This window comes from Hyaena hyaena, unplaced genomic scaffold, assembly GCF_003009895.1.
Source record: "Hyaena hyaena isolate Hyena2069 unplaced genomic scaffold, ASM300989v1 scaffold_150, whole genome shotgun sequence".
In the NCBI taxonomy this organism is placed as follows: Eukaryota; Metazoa; Chordata; class Mammalia; order Carnivora; family Hyaenidae; genus Hyaena; species Hyaena hyaena.
The window spans coordinates 2,468,356-2,487,743 of record NW_024080782.1 but is presented as its reverse complement, the minus strand read 5'-3'; the positions used below and the strand labels follow the sequence as shown (position 1 = coordinate 2,487,743).

At 39.7% G+C, this 19,388-nt stretch overlaps 1 protein-coding gene across 2 annotated transcripts in view; it reads left to right on the top strand.

Moving 5' to 3' along the window:
* The window catches only part of MAPRE2 (microtubule associated protein RP/EB family member 2), a 129,346-nt gene that overhangs the window by 56,151 nt on the left and 53,807 nt on the right, over window positions 1–19,388 (top strand). For both annotated transcript variants that reach the window (XM_039238889.1, XM_039238888.1), the window contains exon 2: window positions 7,643–7,770. In XM_039238889.1, coding sequence (XP_039094820.1) covers window positions 7,650–7,770 — 121 coding nt within the window. In that variant the 5' untranslated portion in view covers window positions 7,643–7,649. The remainder of the gene's footprint in view (window positions 1–7,642; window positions 7,771–19,388) is intronic.

The following is a 19,388-nucleotide window of genomic DNA, read 5'->3' as shown; positions in this document are numbered from 1 at the left end:
TCTGGGCTCCCTATTCTGTTCCATTGCTTTGTGTGTCTTTTAAAAAAAAATTTTAGGGGCGCCTGGGTGGCTTAGTCGGTTAAGCGTCCGACTTTCGCTTAGGTCATGATCTCGTGGTTTGTGGGTTCGAGCCCCGCGTCGTGCTCTGTGCTGACTGCCAGCTCGGAGCCTGGAGCCTATTTCAGAGTCTGTATCTCCCTCTCTCTCTGCCCTCCCCTGCTCACGCTGTCTCTCTCTCTCTCTCTCTCTCTCTCCTAGAAATAAATAAAAATATTAAAAAAAAATTTTAGGGGTGCCTGGGTGGTTCAGTAGTTTAAGCGTCCGACTTCAGCTGAGGTCGTGATCTCACAGTTCGTGGTAGCCCTGTGTCAGACTCTGTGCTGACAGCTAGCTCAGAGCCTGGAGTCTGCTTCAGATTCTGTATCTCCCTCTCTCTCTGACCCTCCAACGCGCTCTCTCTCTCTCTCTCTCTCTCTCACACACACACACAAATAAATAAAAACATTAAAAAAAAATTTTTTTAAATTTTTTAAATGTTTATTTTTAAGAGAGCATGAGCAGAGGATCCTAAGTGGACTCTGCGCTGATAGTAGCGAGCCCAGTGTGGGGCTCAAACTCAACAACCTGTGAGATCATGACGTGGGCCAAAGTTGGACGCTCAATCAACTGAGCCACCCAGGCACCCCTGTGTGTCTGTTTTATACCAGTAGTATTCTGTTTGGATTAATATAGCTTTGTAATATAGTTTGAAGTCAGGGGGCATGAGGGGTACCTGGGCAGCTTAGTAGGTTGAGCGTCCAACTTTGACTCCGGTCATGATCTCACAACTCGTGGGTTCGAGCTCCACATTGGGCTCTGTGCTGATGGAGCCTGCTTTGATTCTGTGTCTCTCTTTCACTCTGCCCCTCCCCCACTCATGCTCTGTCTCTGTCTCTCTCTCTCTTAAGAATAAATAAACATTTAAAAAATTTTTTTAATGAAATCAGGGGGCATGAGACCTCTGGCTTTATTCTTATCTCTCAAGATTGATTTGGCTTTTGGGGGTCTTCTGTGGATCCATACAATTTTTTATGTTCTAGTTCTATAAAAAATGCCATTGGAATTGCATTGAACCTATAGATTGCTTTGGGTAGTATGGGCATCTTAACAGTATTATTCTGATCCATGAACATCTTTCATCAATGTCTTGTATGAATTATTTTAATTTTCCTACCTTCAAAAAGACTAGGTATCCACATTTTTCAGCGATGTCCATAATTCCTGCCCTGCTTTCCTCACAGGATTCTTTCAAGAATCAAAATGAGAGCATGAAATCGTTTTAAAATGATAGAAAAATTCCTTGTGTTATTCAAACATTTCTGAATAATCAGGAGCTGGTACTTTTATATTTTAATCTAGATTGGCAGCTAAAAAATTATAATGAAATATTAGGATTTTAGAATGTGTCCACAGAGAAGCTAAGACCATTAAATATACTCTTACCAGCCCTGAGTTTAACACCTGGAAAAAGATCAATTTGCTTCTGTGAACTGTGTGGTCACTTGAAAAAATTAGGCTTGAATATGTTGAAGTTGCACCTGTAGACAAAGAGGGAGCTCAAGGAATTGGGAAGAGAAAAGCATGTATGGCAAAGCAGGAATGGAATTCTTTTTGTGCTTTGGCGCCACCTGACTTACTAGAGGTTAGGAAGAGCACCAGTCCTTCTGCAGAGAGGGGGTCTGGCCCAGCATTCTCCCTCAAAAATCAGAAGGCTTTGCACGTTTGGATGGGGAACTAATAAAGGGAGCAAAAGACAACCACAAAGTGAAATGAATTGTCAGTATGTTGGTGACATTTGGAGGAAGGTAGTTAAGAATATTTTACTCAGCACAGATTGTAAATACAAATTATCTGTATGGTTCCATTGCTATTAGTTTGAAGTAGGTATGGAAATCTATTTCTTTAGTGCATTATCATTGTTTTATTTTAGAAAACCTAAGAAAATAGGAGCATCTGGCTTTCTGAGTTGGTAGAGCATGTGACACTTGATCTTGGGATCATGAGTTCAGACCCCACATTGGGTGTAGAGCTTACTTTTAAAAAAATAAAAAGAAGGAAGGAAAGATTAACCTTCCTTTACTCACCCTTACTCTTGGTCTGCCCTCCATTCTGCTTTTCCCACAGGTCCCCTAATGCAGATTACTCTTACCATTGGGGGTGGGGTGTGTTGTTTCTGGGGACTGCAGCTGTGTTGTTTAGAGAGGGGATGGATAGAGGTTAGAGTGCTGAGTTTAGTAACTAACAGTTTTTCTAAAGGAAAAATCAGGTGCTATTTCATTGTTTATTTGGTCTTCCTAATGAACTCTTTCAAGGTACATAGTGCTTTACTTGCCTTTGTGAGCTGAATGTTTATTTAGCTATCGAAAGATTGTTCCCCTTAGGTGAATGTTATCAATAATCACCCAGAGGAGAATAGGAATCATTGACAGAACTTCTAGCAAATGAATGACTTGCTTCCCTCTTCTCATAGCTGCCTGTTCCTTTGTTGCACATTTCTGTTAGGAAACCACAGAACACCTCCACTCACTTGCATGTGGATTATCTATCTAAACCACAGACCTGACTGTATCTCTCTTGTTTGGTTAGTTGTTTTTTAAATCATCTGGACAAAAAATTTCATCCCAATTTGGCTGGATGTCATCTAGCACAGTTCTGGGCCTCAATGCCTCATCCTGCAACAATACATCGCATAGTAAAGCAAAAGCTTTTCAGTACTGCCTAAAGAAAAAACCATCAGAAACATACATCAACTGCCAAAAGTTATACCAGTAAAAGAAGATTAAGCAGTTCAAAATGTTCTAAATTTTGAATTATCTCTACTAAGGTTTTATATAATTTACATGGTCATACAAAATTGACTAGGTATTAAAAGCAAATGGTTTTGTTTAATAAATGATAGACTAAAACAGCACACCTTATTAACCAGAAACTCAAAAACCTTTCATATGTTGTGGAAAAGCAATACAATGGTCACATTATCTGAAATGCCAGTATCATGAGGTTTTGGGTTTGTGTGTGTGTGTGTGTATGTGTTTAATGGCTTCAGGGGAAGAGAATTTTAGAGATGAGGGTGCTTCTGGGGATGGGTGAATATTTATATTTAAAAATAAAATCTTTATTTAGCCCTGCAAGTAGAAAGCAGTTCTTTATTGCTGTAGACTTAATAAGCAGTCCAAATATAAGCCTTTTGTAAATATATAGATTTTTGTGTAAAATGAGATTTTTCTGTCCTATATCACCATGCTTAAAAATATTATTTATCTCTGAATACCATTTGTGACTAAAGAAATAAGGAACGCTTGGAGAAATACTGGTTTTAGGTCTAAGGCGAGAAATGTCCAAGTTGGGCCTGGAACATTTTGTCATCCCAGAAAGCAAGGAAGTTGTCAGAGACCCCCAGGGGCTTGTCAGCAGAACTCAAACCAGCTTGAGTAAGTTCTTACCAGCTTACATCAGGAAAGACATACACTGGTGGGTTGAAACATGGATTGAAACCTACTTGCTAGGAGTTCATAATTATACTTCAAAATTTGAAACCTCATTAGTCATGTTTGAAGACTATTAGAGAACTACCTCATTGTTTTGAAAAAATAGTCAATAAAGTGAATCAGGCATCTGTTCTGTCTTTGTTAATATGACCAGTACCTCGGAGGGGAAATTTTTCTTTGTAGAGTTATGCTAGGTAATAAATAAAAAATGAATAACAGAATATTACTTTGAAGTCTCTAAACAAATATCATTAATAGCTAACAGTATCCCAAAAGGAGTCAGACATTATGTGCCTCCTGATGGAAGTTCAAACACTGCAATTAAGAAGTCCTGCGTCCAAACCCCCAATTAGAACTTGAATCATATCTGGCCTCCAGATCAAATGACCCATTTATAGGAATATAAGGAACAGAGGAATATGTCAGATGACAGCAATGGCATGCAGTGAGTAAAATCCAGATTTTGGAAACTGTACAAGACAACCTAATTCCTTCAACAAAATATACAGTTTATATATATATGTGTGTGTATATATATAAAGTACATATATATGTACATGAAATGGAGAAGAGATCTATAGATAAAAGAAATTTAAAGTACATATCAAAGAATCACAATGTATGAATCTTACTTAAGTCCACATTCAAACAAACTGAAAAAATTATAAGATATTACAATGCATATTTGATATTAAGAAATTATTTTTACTTTGAGATATGATAATGCTATTTGAAGTGTTTTCAAATGTCCTTTTAGAGACACATACTGATGTCCTCGTATGCAAAATGATAAGATGCTTGGCATTTACTTCAAAATAGACTGGCTTGGGGAATGGAGGATAGGCTTTGGGGTGAAGAGTATTGACTGTAGCTTAGATGGAGTAGACTTGGCTAATGTTGGTAACTGTTGAAGCCAAGAAGTAAATACAACTGGTTTGTTACTCTGTTCTCTCTACTTCCACATGTATCAAAAAACTTCCAAAATAAGTTTTATATATATAAAAATTTTCCAAATAAAAGTTCATACACACATTTTACATAAAGCCATGTTAAGTGTTACATGTTGCACAGAACTAGTAAAATCACAAAGTTTCAACCAGGTTAAAATATTTTAAAAAAAATTTTTGTGGGGGGGGGGGCCGCCTGGGTGGCTTAGTCTGTTAAGCGTCTGACTTTCGCTTAGGTCATGATCTTGCGGTTCGTGGGTTCGAGCCCCGCGTCGGGCTCTGTGCTGACTGCCAGCTCAGAGCCTGGAGCCTGTTTCAGAGTCTGTGACTTCCTCTTTCTCTGACCCTCCCCTGCTTACGCTGTCTCTCTCTCTCCTAGAAATAAATAAAACATTTAAAAAAAATTTTTTTTTTTTTTTTTACTAGTGTACATCTATTAGAATGGCCAAACTCTAAAACACTGACAACACCAATGCTGCTGAGGACATGCTGCAACAGGAACTCTCATTGATTGCTGGTGGGAATGCAAAATGGGTACAGCCATTTTGGAAGACATTTTAGCAATTTCTTATAAAAGTAAACATATTCTTATCATATAATCTATCAATAGAACTTTTTGGTATTTACCCAAATGAATTGAAAATTTATGTCCACACAAAAACCTGCACATGGGTGTCTGTAGCAGCTGTATTCATAATTGCCAAAATTTGGGAGCAACCAAGATGCCCGTCAGTTAGTGAGCGATACATTCACAGAGTGTAAAAGAGCTAAAAAGAGATGAGCTGTCAAGCCATGAAAAGACATGGAGGAACCTTAAATGCACATGACTAAGTGAAAGAAGCCAATCTGAAAAGGCTACATGCTGTATGATTCCAGCTGTATGACTTTCTGGGAAAGGCAAAACTATGGAAACAGTAAAAAGTTCAGTGGTTGCCAGGGATTGGTGGGAGGAAGGTATGAATCAGCAGAGTAGAGGATTTTTAGAGCAGGAAAACTACTGTGTGTGACAGTACAGTAGTGGATACATGTCATATTGTGTGACAACCCATAGAATATAGGACACCAAGAGTGAACCCTAATGTAAACTATGCACTTCGGGTGATACTGATGTATCAGTGTAGGTTCATTGATTGTAATAAATATACCAACTGATATGGATGTTGATAGTGGGGGAGGTTGTGTGTGGGGACGAGTGGTGGGGTAATATGGGAAAAGTCTGTACTTTCATTGAATTTTGCTGTGAACAGCTCTAAAACAAATAGTTTATTAATTTACAAAAGGGAAACCAATTACTCAGAACTATAGATAAAAAATATTTTGAACAAAACCTTTTCTGTATATGCCACTCTGATGAAAAGTTGGGGAAGTCGGTATCATGAAATGGTCAGAGGAGTATATTAACAAAGTCTTCTTACCCAGTTTCATAAAGGAAAGACTTATGCAGTTAGGTAGTACATATTTTTCAAATTGTTCAGATGTTTTTATACTTTTTGTGAAGGCTTTGTCCATAGCTTAGAGAGTGCCAGGCAAGGATTTCTTTTTTCTAATGAAACCTATATGAAGCCTGTTTCTGAAGTGGGTTTTCTCTAAAGCTGATTTTTAAAAAGCTTATAGCTTTTTTTAAAACAATACTTATTTCAGAGAGAGAGAAAGACAGCGTGAGCAGGGGAGGGTCAGAGAGAGGGAGACACAGAATCTGAAGCAGGCTCCAGGCTCTGAGCTAGCTGTCAGCACAGAGCCCGACGCGGGGCTCAAACCCATGAACCATGAGATCATGACCTGAGCCGAAGTCGGACGCTTAACAGACTGAGCCACCCAGGCACAGCAAAAAAAGCTTGTAGCTTACCTACTGCCCTGCTTGTGTTACGTGGGGTGGAGGCAGCAGAGGAGTACATACTTGCCTTCGGCAATTTTATTGAAAGCCTACTCTGTGTCTGAACTGAACTAGACACCAGGGGTATATACAAAGAAATGGACAAAATCCCTTCCCCATGGAGCTTATGTCCTGTGTGTCTATGAATAGAGAAAAAGAACAGGAGATAACAATGAAGCCTCCTTGATGAAATGGCATTGAGGGGAGCCTGAAAGAAATGAGGGAGAGTGCACCTCAAAACTGGGGAATGGTCCTAGCTGAAGCAACAGCAAATGCAAAAGTCTTGAAGGGGAAGTGAGTTGAAAGTGTCCAAGCCACAGTCACGAGGCTGGTCTGGATGGAGTAAAGTGAGGGAGGGTAGCCGAGAGCAGAATATAGAAAGCCGTGTAAAGCTTGGGAAGAATTTAGGATTGTACTGTGAGATGAGCAAGGACTAGAAGTTTTTTTTTCCAATTTCTTAGAGAGCACACAAGTGGGGGAGAGGGAGAGAGAGAATCTTAAGTAGGCTCCATGCTCAGAAAGGAGCCTGATGTGTGACTCAATCCCATGACCCTGGGATCATGACCTGAGCTGAAATCAAGAGTTGGACACTCAACTGACTGAGCCACCCAGTAGCCCCTGGAGGGTTTTAAATTAAGAGAAGGCATCTGATTTTTGCCAGTAGGATCACTCTGGCTGCTGTGTTGAGAACACGTGGTGAGGGGGCAAGGGTACAAGTTGGGAGGCCAATGAAAAGACTGTTGCCAAACATCAGGTGAGCATTGACTGAAGTTTGAAAATACTTGGAAAGTAGAGCCAGTAGAATTTGCTGGTGGATTGGATGTGAGGGAAAGGGAGGAGGCAAGAATGGGCGTTACATTTTTAGCCTGACCAACTGGATACAGTGGAGCTCCCGTTTACATCTCCAAAGAGGAGAGCACAAGGAGGCACCGGTTGCAAATGCTTGTAATGAAAGTACCACGAAGTTGTGTATAAAGATAAAGGTGACTGTAGTGCACACCATTAGGGGCCAGATGACTTTTTAATACACATAGATTTAAGGATGAAAATGAGACTTTAAATTACATGAGAAAAATCAGTATCTCAGAACCTAAAAGACATGGGAGTCCAGGGGAGGGAGGTGTGAGATAGTACTGCATAACAACACATGAAATTTAGTGGTATCATAACAGACATGTAGAAGAGAAAAGGCTCAGCCAAAGCAGACCTTTTTAGGGTCTGGGCCAGGGTACCTGACCTTGAAATGGGTATCTTTTATGTTCTGGAGTTAATTTTTTCCGTTTGTCTTTTTCTAGTTGGGGAATGGCGGTCAATGTGTATTCTACCTCGATAACCCAAGAGACTATGAGCAGACATGACATCATCGCATGGGTTAATGACATAGTATCGTTAAACTACACAAAAGTGGAACAGCTCTGTTCAGGTAAGAGATTATTTTATTAAGCATGTGTTCACCTAAATGTTTACTGCTATCCTGTGGAATATTAGTTTATGAACCACAGATGATACATCTTGGATGGGGAGAATATTTATCAGTACTGATACATAATTAAAGGGGGGAAAACTCAGATATAACTAAGAAATGTGTATGGGGGATGATACTGGGCATCTAAGAGCATAGAGCCGCCTCGGTGCATATTACGAATGGCTTCTGTAATGCCTTCTCATGGGTCTTTTAGCCTCTTCCCTGTCATCCTGTCAGCCACCACGCATGTATTCCTAAAACACAAGTTGGCTTATAATCCCTTCTTTTAAAAATCTTCCGGACACCACGTTGTCCTTCCTACGAGATAAAATTCATTCTTTTGCATGACTGATGAAGTCCTTTGTGTTCTTGCTGCATCCTGTCTCTGCAGTTTCTACATCTACACCACCCGCCCCCTGCCATCCTGCCTGCCCCCCGGTGCCTCAGGCCCACAACATACTCTTTGTTCCCTACAGATGGCCTTTCGAATCCCATAACTTGTTTTCATGCTTCTTTTGCTGAGAAGGTCTTTCTTCTTCTCTTCATTTGTGTTAACATCTCATTCACACTTTAAAATCCAACTCAGTTGCCGCCCTGCTGAAGGGTTTCCCAGATCTCCCGAAAACACTGTGCCCACTCTTCCAGAGTACACTTAACCACGCTGTCACTTAACCACGCTGTCAGAAGGTCCAGCTCCCACTCCCCTGAAGGGACCAGGAGTCCTTAAGGACAGGACTGTGTTTTATTCTTCGTCACATTCCTGAGGTGGCACCATGCTTGGTATGAAGTAGGTCTGCGGGGAATACGTGTCGAATTTAAGAAAAAATAAGTAAGATTTAACTTGGATGATAAAGCAAGAGCATGTTATAAAAACATGTAAAGTAACACTTTGGAAATAGGAAGTGTTTTCTACTTGTGAACTTAACAGGTAAGAGATTTCCTCTCTGGCTCTGGCATGAAAATGGTATCAGCAGGTTTAGCTGGTGCAGTGTTATCTGTGCAGCAGAAAAACAGATCCTATCTTTCCTAGTGGGTTTTACTTTTGACTTGCTGAGGAAAAGCTCAGAGTTTTATGTTAGCAGTTCCCTTGTTAATCACCCAGATCCCTTCAACCTTGTCATTGTTTGTGGTTCCATTTCTCCACAGACCTGGCACATAACTGTTTCCTCAGAAATGCTCCTTTTAGGGGGAATGAAAATCAGTTTGCAACTGCTAGGGGCAAAGACAGAAATGGGTCTTAACTCTCCGAGCGGGTGTATGCACATGTGGATAAGGGGAACGGGGTTGGTTATCAAGAAAAGAGACCAGAAGGAAGGAGTTAGGTGGTAAAGGAGCACATGAACAGCTTTCTCACTAATGACCGGGGAGAGGTTTGCAAGCAAATACAATGAGGGGCCATTTAGGATTTTTAGATAGGGTCGTAATAGATGTTTGAGCAATGTATGTAATTTCTTTGCAGACCTTTCAGATTTCTAATAAGGCAAATGCAAAATTTTAAGCAGAATTTTTGAAAGATTCTTGTGCACTTATCTTAAAGCATCGGTATGCATTTTACAACCGGTTGTAGCTACCTTGCTATCAAGTGTGGCTTGATGACACCTGTGGAAACCATTTTGCTCACCACTGAACAGATAATTTTCATTAAGATGACACCCTGGCTACCTAAGGTCACAAGGTTGATGGTTTGTTCAAAAGAATAAAGTAGATTTAAAGGTTCCTTTCTGCTCTGAGACAGGTTTTACTATAACCTCTGGAGTACAGAGTACAGAGAGTGTTTGTTTTGTTTTGTTGGCTTAAATCATGTTAATTCGTATAGTACAGAGGAGGTCTTTTTTTTTAAAGCAGTAGTTTCCTCAAACTGTGGACCATGTGCATTTATCATCTCCTGCGAGGCTGCTTAAAAATGCAGATTCTTAGGATCCTCGACCTTGTAAACCAGTTATCTCCGGATGTGAAGCCTAAAGTCTGCATTTTGAACAAGCACCCCACGTACTTCTGTGTTGTAGCCAAGAGCTTGCAATGCATTTTAGAGAAACCCCAAACCACTGAAAATGAAGTTAAAATATCCAAAACCTATCAGGCACAGTTTCCTCATTCATAATTTAGTCTGTGACTTTTCAGCAGTGGCATTTAGCAGGAAGATGCTATCTTTCTACTTATTTATTTATGAATTTATTTATACCCTTCATTGTTCTAGAAAACATTTAAGACAGCTAGGACAGTGCTATTAGGACAAGAACAAATAAATACTGGTGACCTAAGTGATTTCTCCTCATCATACTTAAAAGTAGTCAAATTCTTGGATGGTATTTTTCTTTTCAACTTTTATTTTGATTACTTCAGTTTACTGAGTGTGGTTGTATTTTAGCATGCTGTGGTAAAATATAAAATAATTTCACGTTATTTATGGGGCACCTGGGTGGCTCAGTTAAGCCTCTGACTTCCGTTGAGGTCATGATCTCACTGTGTGTGGGTTCGAGCCCCATGTTGGGCTCTGTGCTGACCGCTTAGAGCCTGGAGCCTGCTTTGGATTCTGTGTCTCCTTCTCTCTCTGCCCCTCCCCTGCTTGTGCTCTCTCGCTCTCACTCTCAAAAATAAATATTAAATTTTTTAAAAAAATAATTTCATGTATTTAAACTGTTTTTTTTCTTCTTCAATAAAATTTTTTTGCCAAAGACTTATGCTCTAATTCTGGCAGTTCTCTTTTGGCATTTTCCCCCCATTTGCATTGTTTTCTATTTCTTTTTTTATTTCCAGCTAAAAGATTTCCATCCAGCTAATATTAAAACAAATGACACCTTTTCTTTAGCTCATAGAGAAGTAACATATGACTTCATGTTTGTATGCCTTTTTCTTCAGAAATTTCTGCCTTCATATAGCTTTTGTTTCCTATGTAATTGTTTTAAAAGCTCTTTAAAGAAGAGGTGGTGTGAGAAGGCCTAACACTTGGAAATAGATTGCAGTAAGTTGCAAAACAATGAAAGTGACTCACTCTTATCTCCTGTTATTTTATCCCAGGGATGTAACCTTATGAAAGTTTGCTTTGAACAGTAAATCTGGGGAGGTGCTTGGGTAGCTCAGTTGGTTGAGCATCCAACTTCAGCTCAGGTCATGATTTCACGGTTCATGGGTTTGAGGCCCACATTGGGCTCTGTGCTGACAGCTTGGAGCCTGGAGCCTGATTCAGATCCTGTGTCTCCCTCTCTCTCTCTGCCCTTCTCCCACTCAGGTGCCCGCACACTCTCTTTCTCTCAAAAATAAACATTAAAAAAATTTGAACAGTAAATTTGGGTCATGTAATCATATGCATATTTAGTTTGCATTCACTTATGAAAAGCAACCTTTATGTCTCAAGTAAAAAATTAGGCTGTATAAAATAGAGAGCAGTGTATCAATGGATGTGAATACTACCTGGAATAACAGGACACTATACTGTTCACCTAAATCTGTTTTAAAGATGAACAATATTTGTAGCTTTCCCCACAGTTGAATTAGGAGAGTGAACCACATGAAATACCAGGTTGATTCAGCTTCAGAATACTTTGTTGTATACTTGAGTTGCTTTGCAAAATTCCTAGTGCTTTTTGTCGGGTTGAGATACCTTTTTTTTACTTTAATACACAGTTCAGACCAGTGAACTAAATATTATATAAGGTACTGCAGAGCGAGGATGGTCAGGATGGTGCTAAAAATCCCTAAAAACAGCTCTAACAACTTGAGATAGCATGTTGGAGGTGACAGAAAAGGTAGCAGACTATATGGAGGGGAGGAGTGGAAAAGAAATGGGAAGAAGAATTTGATTGGGGTGGAAGAAATGTACCTTTTCCTCTCCACCCCTCTTCCCCTGTTCTAATACATCAAATCTCCTTTGAAATGCTCTTTTGGCATCCATTTTTGTGTCGCCATTCTCTCTTATCAACTGGGGTCTAAAGCAGCAAAGCCATTGGGTCCACTGCTGAGTCACTGCCTATGCTTGGCCAGCAAGCACGTGACCGGTGACTCTCCCATACCTCCAGAGCCTAGTGCAGACTGCCCTTTGCTCTCTGTGCAACCTTCCCTTCCTCCTCACCCACTTCACAGGACAGGCAAACCACTGACTTTTTGCAGGTTCAGAGCTACAGACCCCAGTCAGGTGGACACTGCCTGTACTGTCACCACCATACTGGTTAACAGCTCATTTATCTTCCTCAGCATTTTAGTATTTTAGCAAAATGTAATTTAAATTAAACGGGTTTTTTCCAATGGAAAATTTAGGTATTTTCTTCACTAGCTTAAGAAGAAAGAAAAATGATCAGTATTTGATTGAGGTTTCAATTTGCACTTCTCCAAATTGTTTCAAGCTCTGTCTTGGATCAAGTGTCTGGTATTTTTCCTCTTCTGGGAAAACTTCTGGATTCAGCTGGTCATATTGCAGTCATAGTCACATTTACAATTCTGGGTCCTTGATGGCTCTGTGGAAGGAGCGGAGGCTTCACAGAAACACTCTGGGATTCACAAAAGGTGTGGCTGTCTGCCATGCCCCGGGGCCTGTACAGGTGCTGTGAACCTTAGCAGAATATTCTACGTGACCATTTTTGGCTGCGATCTGTGCCTGTTAAATAGGTTAATCCCATCCTAGTGTGGTGTCCCCTGTGCCTTCTTTCTTCTGTCCGCAGAGACCTCTTTCAGGAGGACAGGTTAGTGATGAAATCAGCTCAGAGTCTAAATTTAGTAGACCTTCTCTTGTTGGCTCTCTTGAACTGAAACCAAGTAAGGATATTTTATCAGTGTCTGATAGCTCAAGAGCTTACTTAGCTTTATAGCATCAGACTATTATTTGCTGTAAGAAATTGATGTCATCCTGGATTGTGTTATGATTATAGATGCACTTATATTATAATGCAATATTGTTCATATTGGTGATGTATTATGTAAAGAGGTAGGGGTTTGGTTTTTGGTTTTGGTTTTTTTTGCTTGTTAGGGGATTTTCTTTGACAGTTTCTTTCTCCAGTTCTATTTGGCTTAATTTAATTTTAAAATCCATTTACTTTCTATCTCTACATACTGACTAATTAAAGAGTAAGGGGCAGAGAGTAAGTTGGTTAATGGAGGGGGTGGTCCAGCTTCAGGTTCTATCACTGCAGTGTCCCAACTAATGAACAGGATGACAGGGAGTTTCTTTTTTGAGCAGAATATAAAATAAACTAGTATTTTTTTCCACTTCTAAATGTGTTGACATATATCTTGATACTTTGATACTTTAACATGAATTGGTGCTTTTGTTTTTGTTGGGGTGTGTGTTGGGATGTGTATGCATTTATACTTTCATTGATCAGATTGCCCGTGTAAGTTTTGTTTTTTATGTATGTGGAAGATACATCTTTGAAAGCAGTCAGCCACATCTTCATCTACCTCATACTAATGAGTATTTGGTTCTGATAATGAGTTGAGTTTTATTTGGCATACATGTTTTGAACCTTTCCTTGGGCTGGGTCCTGGGAACCCAGATATATATAAGACCTGGTCATGGTCTTCTAGAAGCTCAATACAGCAGGGTGCTGTCTTGCAAAAGATTAGAGACCACGCTGTGGTAAGTGCTACTTTGGAAGAGCTTTGGGTATACAAAGAAGGGGTGGGGGTGGGTCATGGAGAGTTTGTGGAGAAAGACCTTCCTGCAGGTTGTTTGGGAGTCGGTGGGTGCTGCCTGGATGACTTAGAATGGCCATAGTTTGGGAAAGCCTCAGAAATCTTCCCTCTTGAGGAGGATAGGGTGGCCAGTACATAAGATAATATGTGTTTTATTAGGTACTGCCCTTAAATACGTGAAGCATGTTGTCATCTCTAAGAAAAATAGTTTTTCTTCATGATCTCATCATAGGAGTATGTGAAGATTGTTTTTACTCTATTTGAAGCAACTATGCATACATGTGAGATGTCAGGAAACCATAGAATTGCTCATTTCTTTGCGAGAAAGGCAACAAATACTTTAATTTTTTTTTTTCAGTTTTTATTAAGTGATCTCTATACCCAATATGGGTCTCCACATGCTCTTCTGACTGAGCCAGCCAGGTGCCCCTCAACTAATACTTTAAATTCCATAAAGCCAGTCCTCTGTAATAACTACTCAGTCCCTAACTACATAAGTTTATGTGACTCCATTAATATTTTTCATAGACGCAGATCTAAAGATGCATCCTTTATGTACTTACTCATTTCTACTGGAGTCTCTCATAGGTAATGAGGAACACTGGGAAATAGTCTAGGGAAAGTACATCACGTGGAATGTGCTTATTTTATTGAAGACTGGCAGTATTTATACTTAACAAAAAACCAAGGAACAGGTAATCACAATGAACTAAATATAGTATCTTAACAGAAACAAAGCTAATTAATGACATATTATTAAAAACTCAAATGATTACCTTTGAGAATTCTCAATAAAATCACAAAAACAGTAATTACATGAATTTGTACAAAGCGATCCTTTCAATTCTAGACTTGTATCTCATTTTTTTCCCTTACCTGAGAGAATTCCCAAATGTCATAGATGAATGCAGTCTTCAGAGTTCTTAGTAAGTATATTGCTAATTCATGAAGAAACTCATTATCATGCAATTTCATGGAATCAGGTTCTTTTTTCTTCTAATCTACAGTAAGACTCTACTGAGTTTTACCTGCTCAAAAACCGTGAATGAACCCATGGTTATGAGTCTAGAGATGAGCACTGTTGTAATGTGGGTAAGTCCATCTGGTGAGGGTGGTACTGATGGAAGTAAAGGGCCTAGACAATCCAGGCACCTCAGAAGCCCCGACATTGATGAACCCTGCCAGGTATACTGCGTGGAGTGCTGACTCCATGGTTCCAGGAGTCTCGGTGAAGAGTTTGGGAAGCATCAGGCTGGAGTCCAAGGACATGGTAGATTTTATGACTCCTTTGGAATTCATAATTCTAATGTCAGAAACCTTTAGAGCCCCCTCCCCTTGGACTTTTTCTCTGTTTTATAAGATGTTTGCTTACTTTTAAAGCATATGTTTATTTTGAGGTCATTCACCAAGATGTATAAAAACAAGCATCTTACGTGTTAAAAAAAAAAAAAAGTGTGTTCCAATATATTGTGAGCTGTTTTGATTTTTCTAAAGATGTCATTTACTTTACACGGTATATTCCTTAAAAACATTGTTTTGTATTCATATTGCTATCTTTTTCTTTGCCTTTTCAGCTAAAGCCATCTAAAGACTTTAACAGGAAGAGTATAAAATTGGGGAAAAATAGTCATTTCCTTTCATAAATGAACTTGTGATTACTTAAGCACCTCATATGTTTATCTGGGGAAAGACTTCAGGCCTGGAGAAGCCCTCGGATGTTTTTGAGTAGATAAACTGGAAGGATCTCGGGAATGTGTTCATAGCCTTTCTCTGCTGGTGGGAGGCCAAGGACCTCCTTTTGTTCTTTGGTTCTTTGCCCTTTGAATCTGAAACATGCATTTTGAAGATTCATATTTCATATCTGAAACAATCCAACTCAATCCTATTCATTCTTATAGCTCTCATTATTTTAACCAGGAACATAATGCAAAGTTTTATACTTGAGGGGTATACTAATGATGTCCTAAGGCCTCAGCTTTTATATATTGCTCTTTACCATTTTCATTGTGCTTTTATGTGTATTTACTTTAATTGTTATAACAGCCCCGTGTGGAAGAATAGGAATTTTTAATTTCTATTTCATACAAGAGGATAAAAGCTCAGGGAAACCAAATGTTCACAGCTGACACTAGAACTGAGGTGTCCTTGGATCACAACCTTATGCTTTCCTGGCAGTATGTATGGCAGCTGTGGGTTGGAGGGGTCGCTGTGTGCACATGCGTGTGTCTGATTTTCCCCCCCATATCCACTAATCAGGAACCCATTAAACATCTCTAGGATGTTAGAGGAGGAGGAGTCCGAAGTCCACATCCTTATTCTTTCTATTACTACTTGAAGAAATGAGATGTATCTGATATTCTTCAGATGACAAGGGTGTGACCCAGTAGTCTCATCAAGATCTTTCTTACCAAAGGGAGTGAGACACTAGTAGAATCTCACAGGCACTTGCTCCCAGTCTTCTTAAGTCCTTCCTTGCTCTACCTACCAAGGGCGGAGTAGAGAAAGAGCCTCTCCTTCTCTCCGCCTGTTCCTTTAGGTTCCCTCTCCTTTTTCCTCCAAGCAAGACCTGGTGGCTCTGAGATTTCACCACCCACTTTGGACAAGCTCTTCAGCTCTCTCAGAATGATCCTTGGCTACTGAAGCATTAGTGTGGGTCATACCTCTTTAGAGATACGCTGAAGCCCATGGGTGCACAGTCCACCATTTGAATCTCAAAAATGTAGCCCTTTCCTCACATTGAATCCAGGCTTGATTTAACAAGCTTGTACTTGAGATGACTTCACATCCTCATTTCTTCCTTTCTGTGCTCTTGAGGAAAAATAACATCTTTCAGAATAATTTTGTTTACAGGCATGGCCCCCCAAAGGAATTCTACATCAAGGTATCGCTGTTTCCCTAGTATTTCACCACGTTCAGCAAACCTGGGCTGCAGTAGCTATGCTCTGTCAGTACTTATCCAACCCCTTCAGCATGGAAAGTTGATTTTCTTAGCCTTTTGTGCAGGGACATGCTAATGCAACATTGAGGAATATTCACCCATTTCCCATCCAGTTCTATCCCCTTTTCCCCATATCTGTTTTTTTCTAACTCCACCCAGGCTGCTGCTCCTATTTTCCAAATAGAAATTCTAGAGCTGTCAGTGGTTTATAATCATAGTAGACAACATACTAATGCAGTTGAAAGATGGATTAGACACCATTCTCAGTCTTGATGAGTTACTCACCAGTCAGTTAGGAGAGAGAGAGCTAGTTAAAATGCAAGTCAACCTGCTGTTGGGCTTCCATACCCATTATAGTGAAATAGTTAACTCTGTACAAAAAACAGAAAAACTTTATAGAGGAAATGATATTTGGACTAACATTTAAAGAATGAGAAATTTCTGTTCAAGTGTAAAAAGTCTCAAAAGGACGTTTTAGGCAGAAAATGTTTGCTGAAGGCAGAAAAAAGATGCAGCATTGTATGCATGTACATGGATGCATAAAACTCTGGAACATATATTGGGATTCAAGACAGCAGAAAAGGGACAGGAATGTTTCAAGTAATAAATGCTGTGGTAGCCAAAGAAAGATTATTTTAGTCTAGAAAATGTTCTTTTTTTTTTCTTTTTTTAAATTTTTTTTTTAATGTTTTATTTATTTCTAGGAGAGAGATAGAGACAGCATGAGCAGGGGAGGGTCAGAGAGAGAGGGAGTCACAGACTGAAACAGGCTCCAGGCTCTGAGCTGGCAGTCAGCACAGAGCCCGATGCGGGGCTCGAACCCACGAACCGCGAGATCATGACCCAAGCGAAAGTCGGACGCTTAACCGACTAAGCCACCCAGGCGCCCCAAGTCTAGAAAATGTTCTTGTCTTAGCATTGTTTGGGTCTTTGGCCAAATAGCCATGCAAATTTAGTGGATGGTGAATATTTATGAACCATAATTTAATTAAGATATTATTCAAATTAGGTTTTAGTATGGATAAGATTCAGGCCAAGAAGAGGAAGATGGGGATTTTGACTAAAGGTATCATTTAAATTTTTTTTAAGTTTGTTTATTTATTTTGTGAGAGAGAGAGCACAGAGGAGAGACAGAATCCCAAGCAGGTTCTGCACCAACAGAGCAGAGCCCAATGTGGGGCTTGAATTCATGAACTATGAAATCATGACCTGAGCCGAGATCAAGAGTTGGACGCTTAACCCACTGCACCACCCAGGGTACTGCAGTACCCTGAGTAACGGTACTATTTAGATGTCATTTTGATGTTCTAACATATGGCTTTGTGTTCCCAAAGTCAGACTTCTTGAGTGCCTACAGTGTGTCAGGTGATAGTGGGGATGTGGGGATATAGGTATATAAAAATACTGGTCATATCCAGTGGAGACCAGTTTATTCCTTTACTACTAAAGTTATCCTGGATACTTTTGTAGCCAGAGCATTTGGGTTCCTTTTTTTTTCCAGCTTCCCTAAGTATAAAACAAAGGTGGAACATCGTCCCTGGAGAAAAGTAAATGTCTAGACTGTCTCCCCATTGAGGTGGCCACAGCACTAATGGGCCACAGCAGTTTGTGCATGGGACAGTCTGAACCAAAGCGAACTGTCTAGTTTTCACACAATTAAGATGATCAAGCCAGTAGCTTCAAGTTTTCCCGTTCTTCAAAGGAAAATACTTTTTCCAATCTATTTTTTTTTTCTGAATGAAGTTTTTAAATGTACAGCTTATCAACCATGTAGACACTATAAAAAAGGAGTGTAAAAAGTTGCTGTCAAATGCTTGGGCATGTTAGGGTTGCATACCTGGAAAAAATAATTGAATTGCTTGGCAACTCTGCAACATGGTTCTGCACATTCGGTTTTTTCCACTCTGTAACCATTACATAATTCAGACAGATTGCAAATTACCTCTCTGTATTTGTCCCCTCCCTTCCAAGGGTTTGATCTTACCCAAGTATTAACATTCATAAGCTTTTATGACCAAATTATTTGACAATAAGAAACATGTAAATGGGAAACTCATGCCAACACGATTTCCTGCAGTTTCTCTCTTCCTTAAGAGGATCGTTCTCCACTTTGATTTCTTCTGGGTTACGTTATAGGACAGTTCATGGAAGGACTTCAGGAAACTGAATAAGGTGCTAAATTTTAATGAAAATATGTAGGTCAACTCTAGAATTATATGTAATTGTGGTTTTTTTTAAAACTTTTTAAAATTATTTTTTTTCTTTTTTTTAATTTCCCCTGTTATTAAATCCATGAAGTAAATGCTCATACACTCCTCATACTAATTTAGATTTCTTCTAACACTAGAATTGTACTTAGAAAAGCAAAAGTGTTCTGGGCTAAATCTGTGAAATAGAAAGAAAGCAACTTATTATAGAAAAATTCTCTACTGTGTCACAACCCACATGAATGTTAAATGGTGGTTCTTCTCTAAGTTGTTGGGGGCTTCTTTTGATACCACACCTGATCTTCTGGGCTCTCTCTGGCCACCAGGCCTCTTCTCAGGGACCTGTGGGAAAGAGAATGCTTGCTTCTGGAAAGTAGAGCATGTTACTGACATTGGTGAGAGCTGGTAGACTGGATTTGTTGGAGTTGTGCTGGTGAGTAAGGAGGCCTCACCTGTAAGCCTTGGTGAACAGATGAAATAACTTAGATCTAGGAAGAATTCCCAGGGACATTGACCTTGGCCACAAAAAGAGCAAACATAGAGAGTAATCCATTGTGTAGAAATGGACTGTGGGTTTGTGCTGGTCAATTCATATCACTCCATCATGCACTATACTAAAAGCTGCTTCATCATCGATGACACCTAGTATTTGCATAGTGGCCTAGCATGTCGAACTGTTGATAGAACATATGGGCAATGGAGCACCTGGGTGGCTCAGTCCATTGAGGGTCCAATTCTTGATTTCAGCTCAGGTCATGATCTCACATTTCATGAGATGTGAGGCCCCATGTCAGGCTCCATGCTGA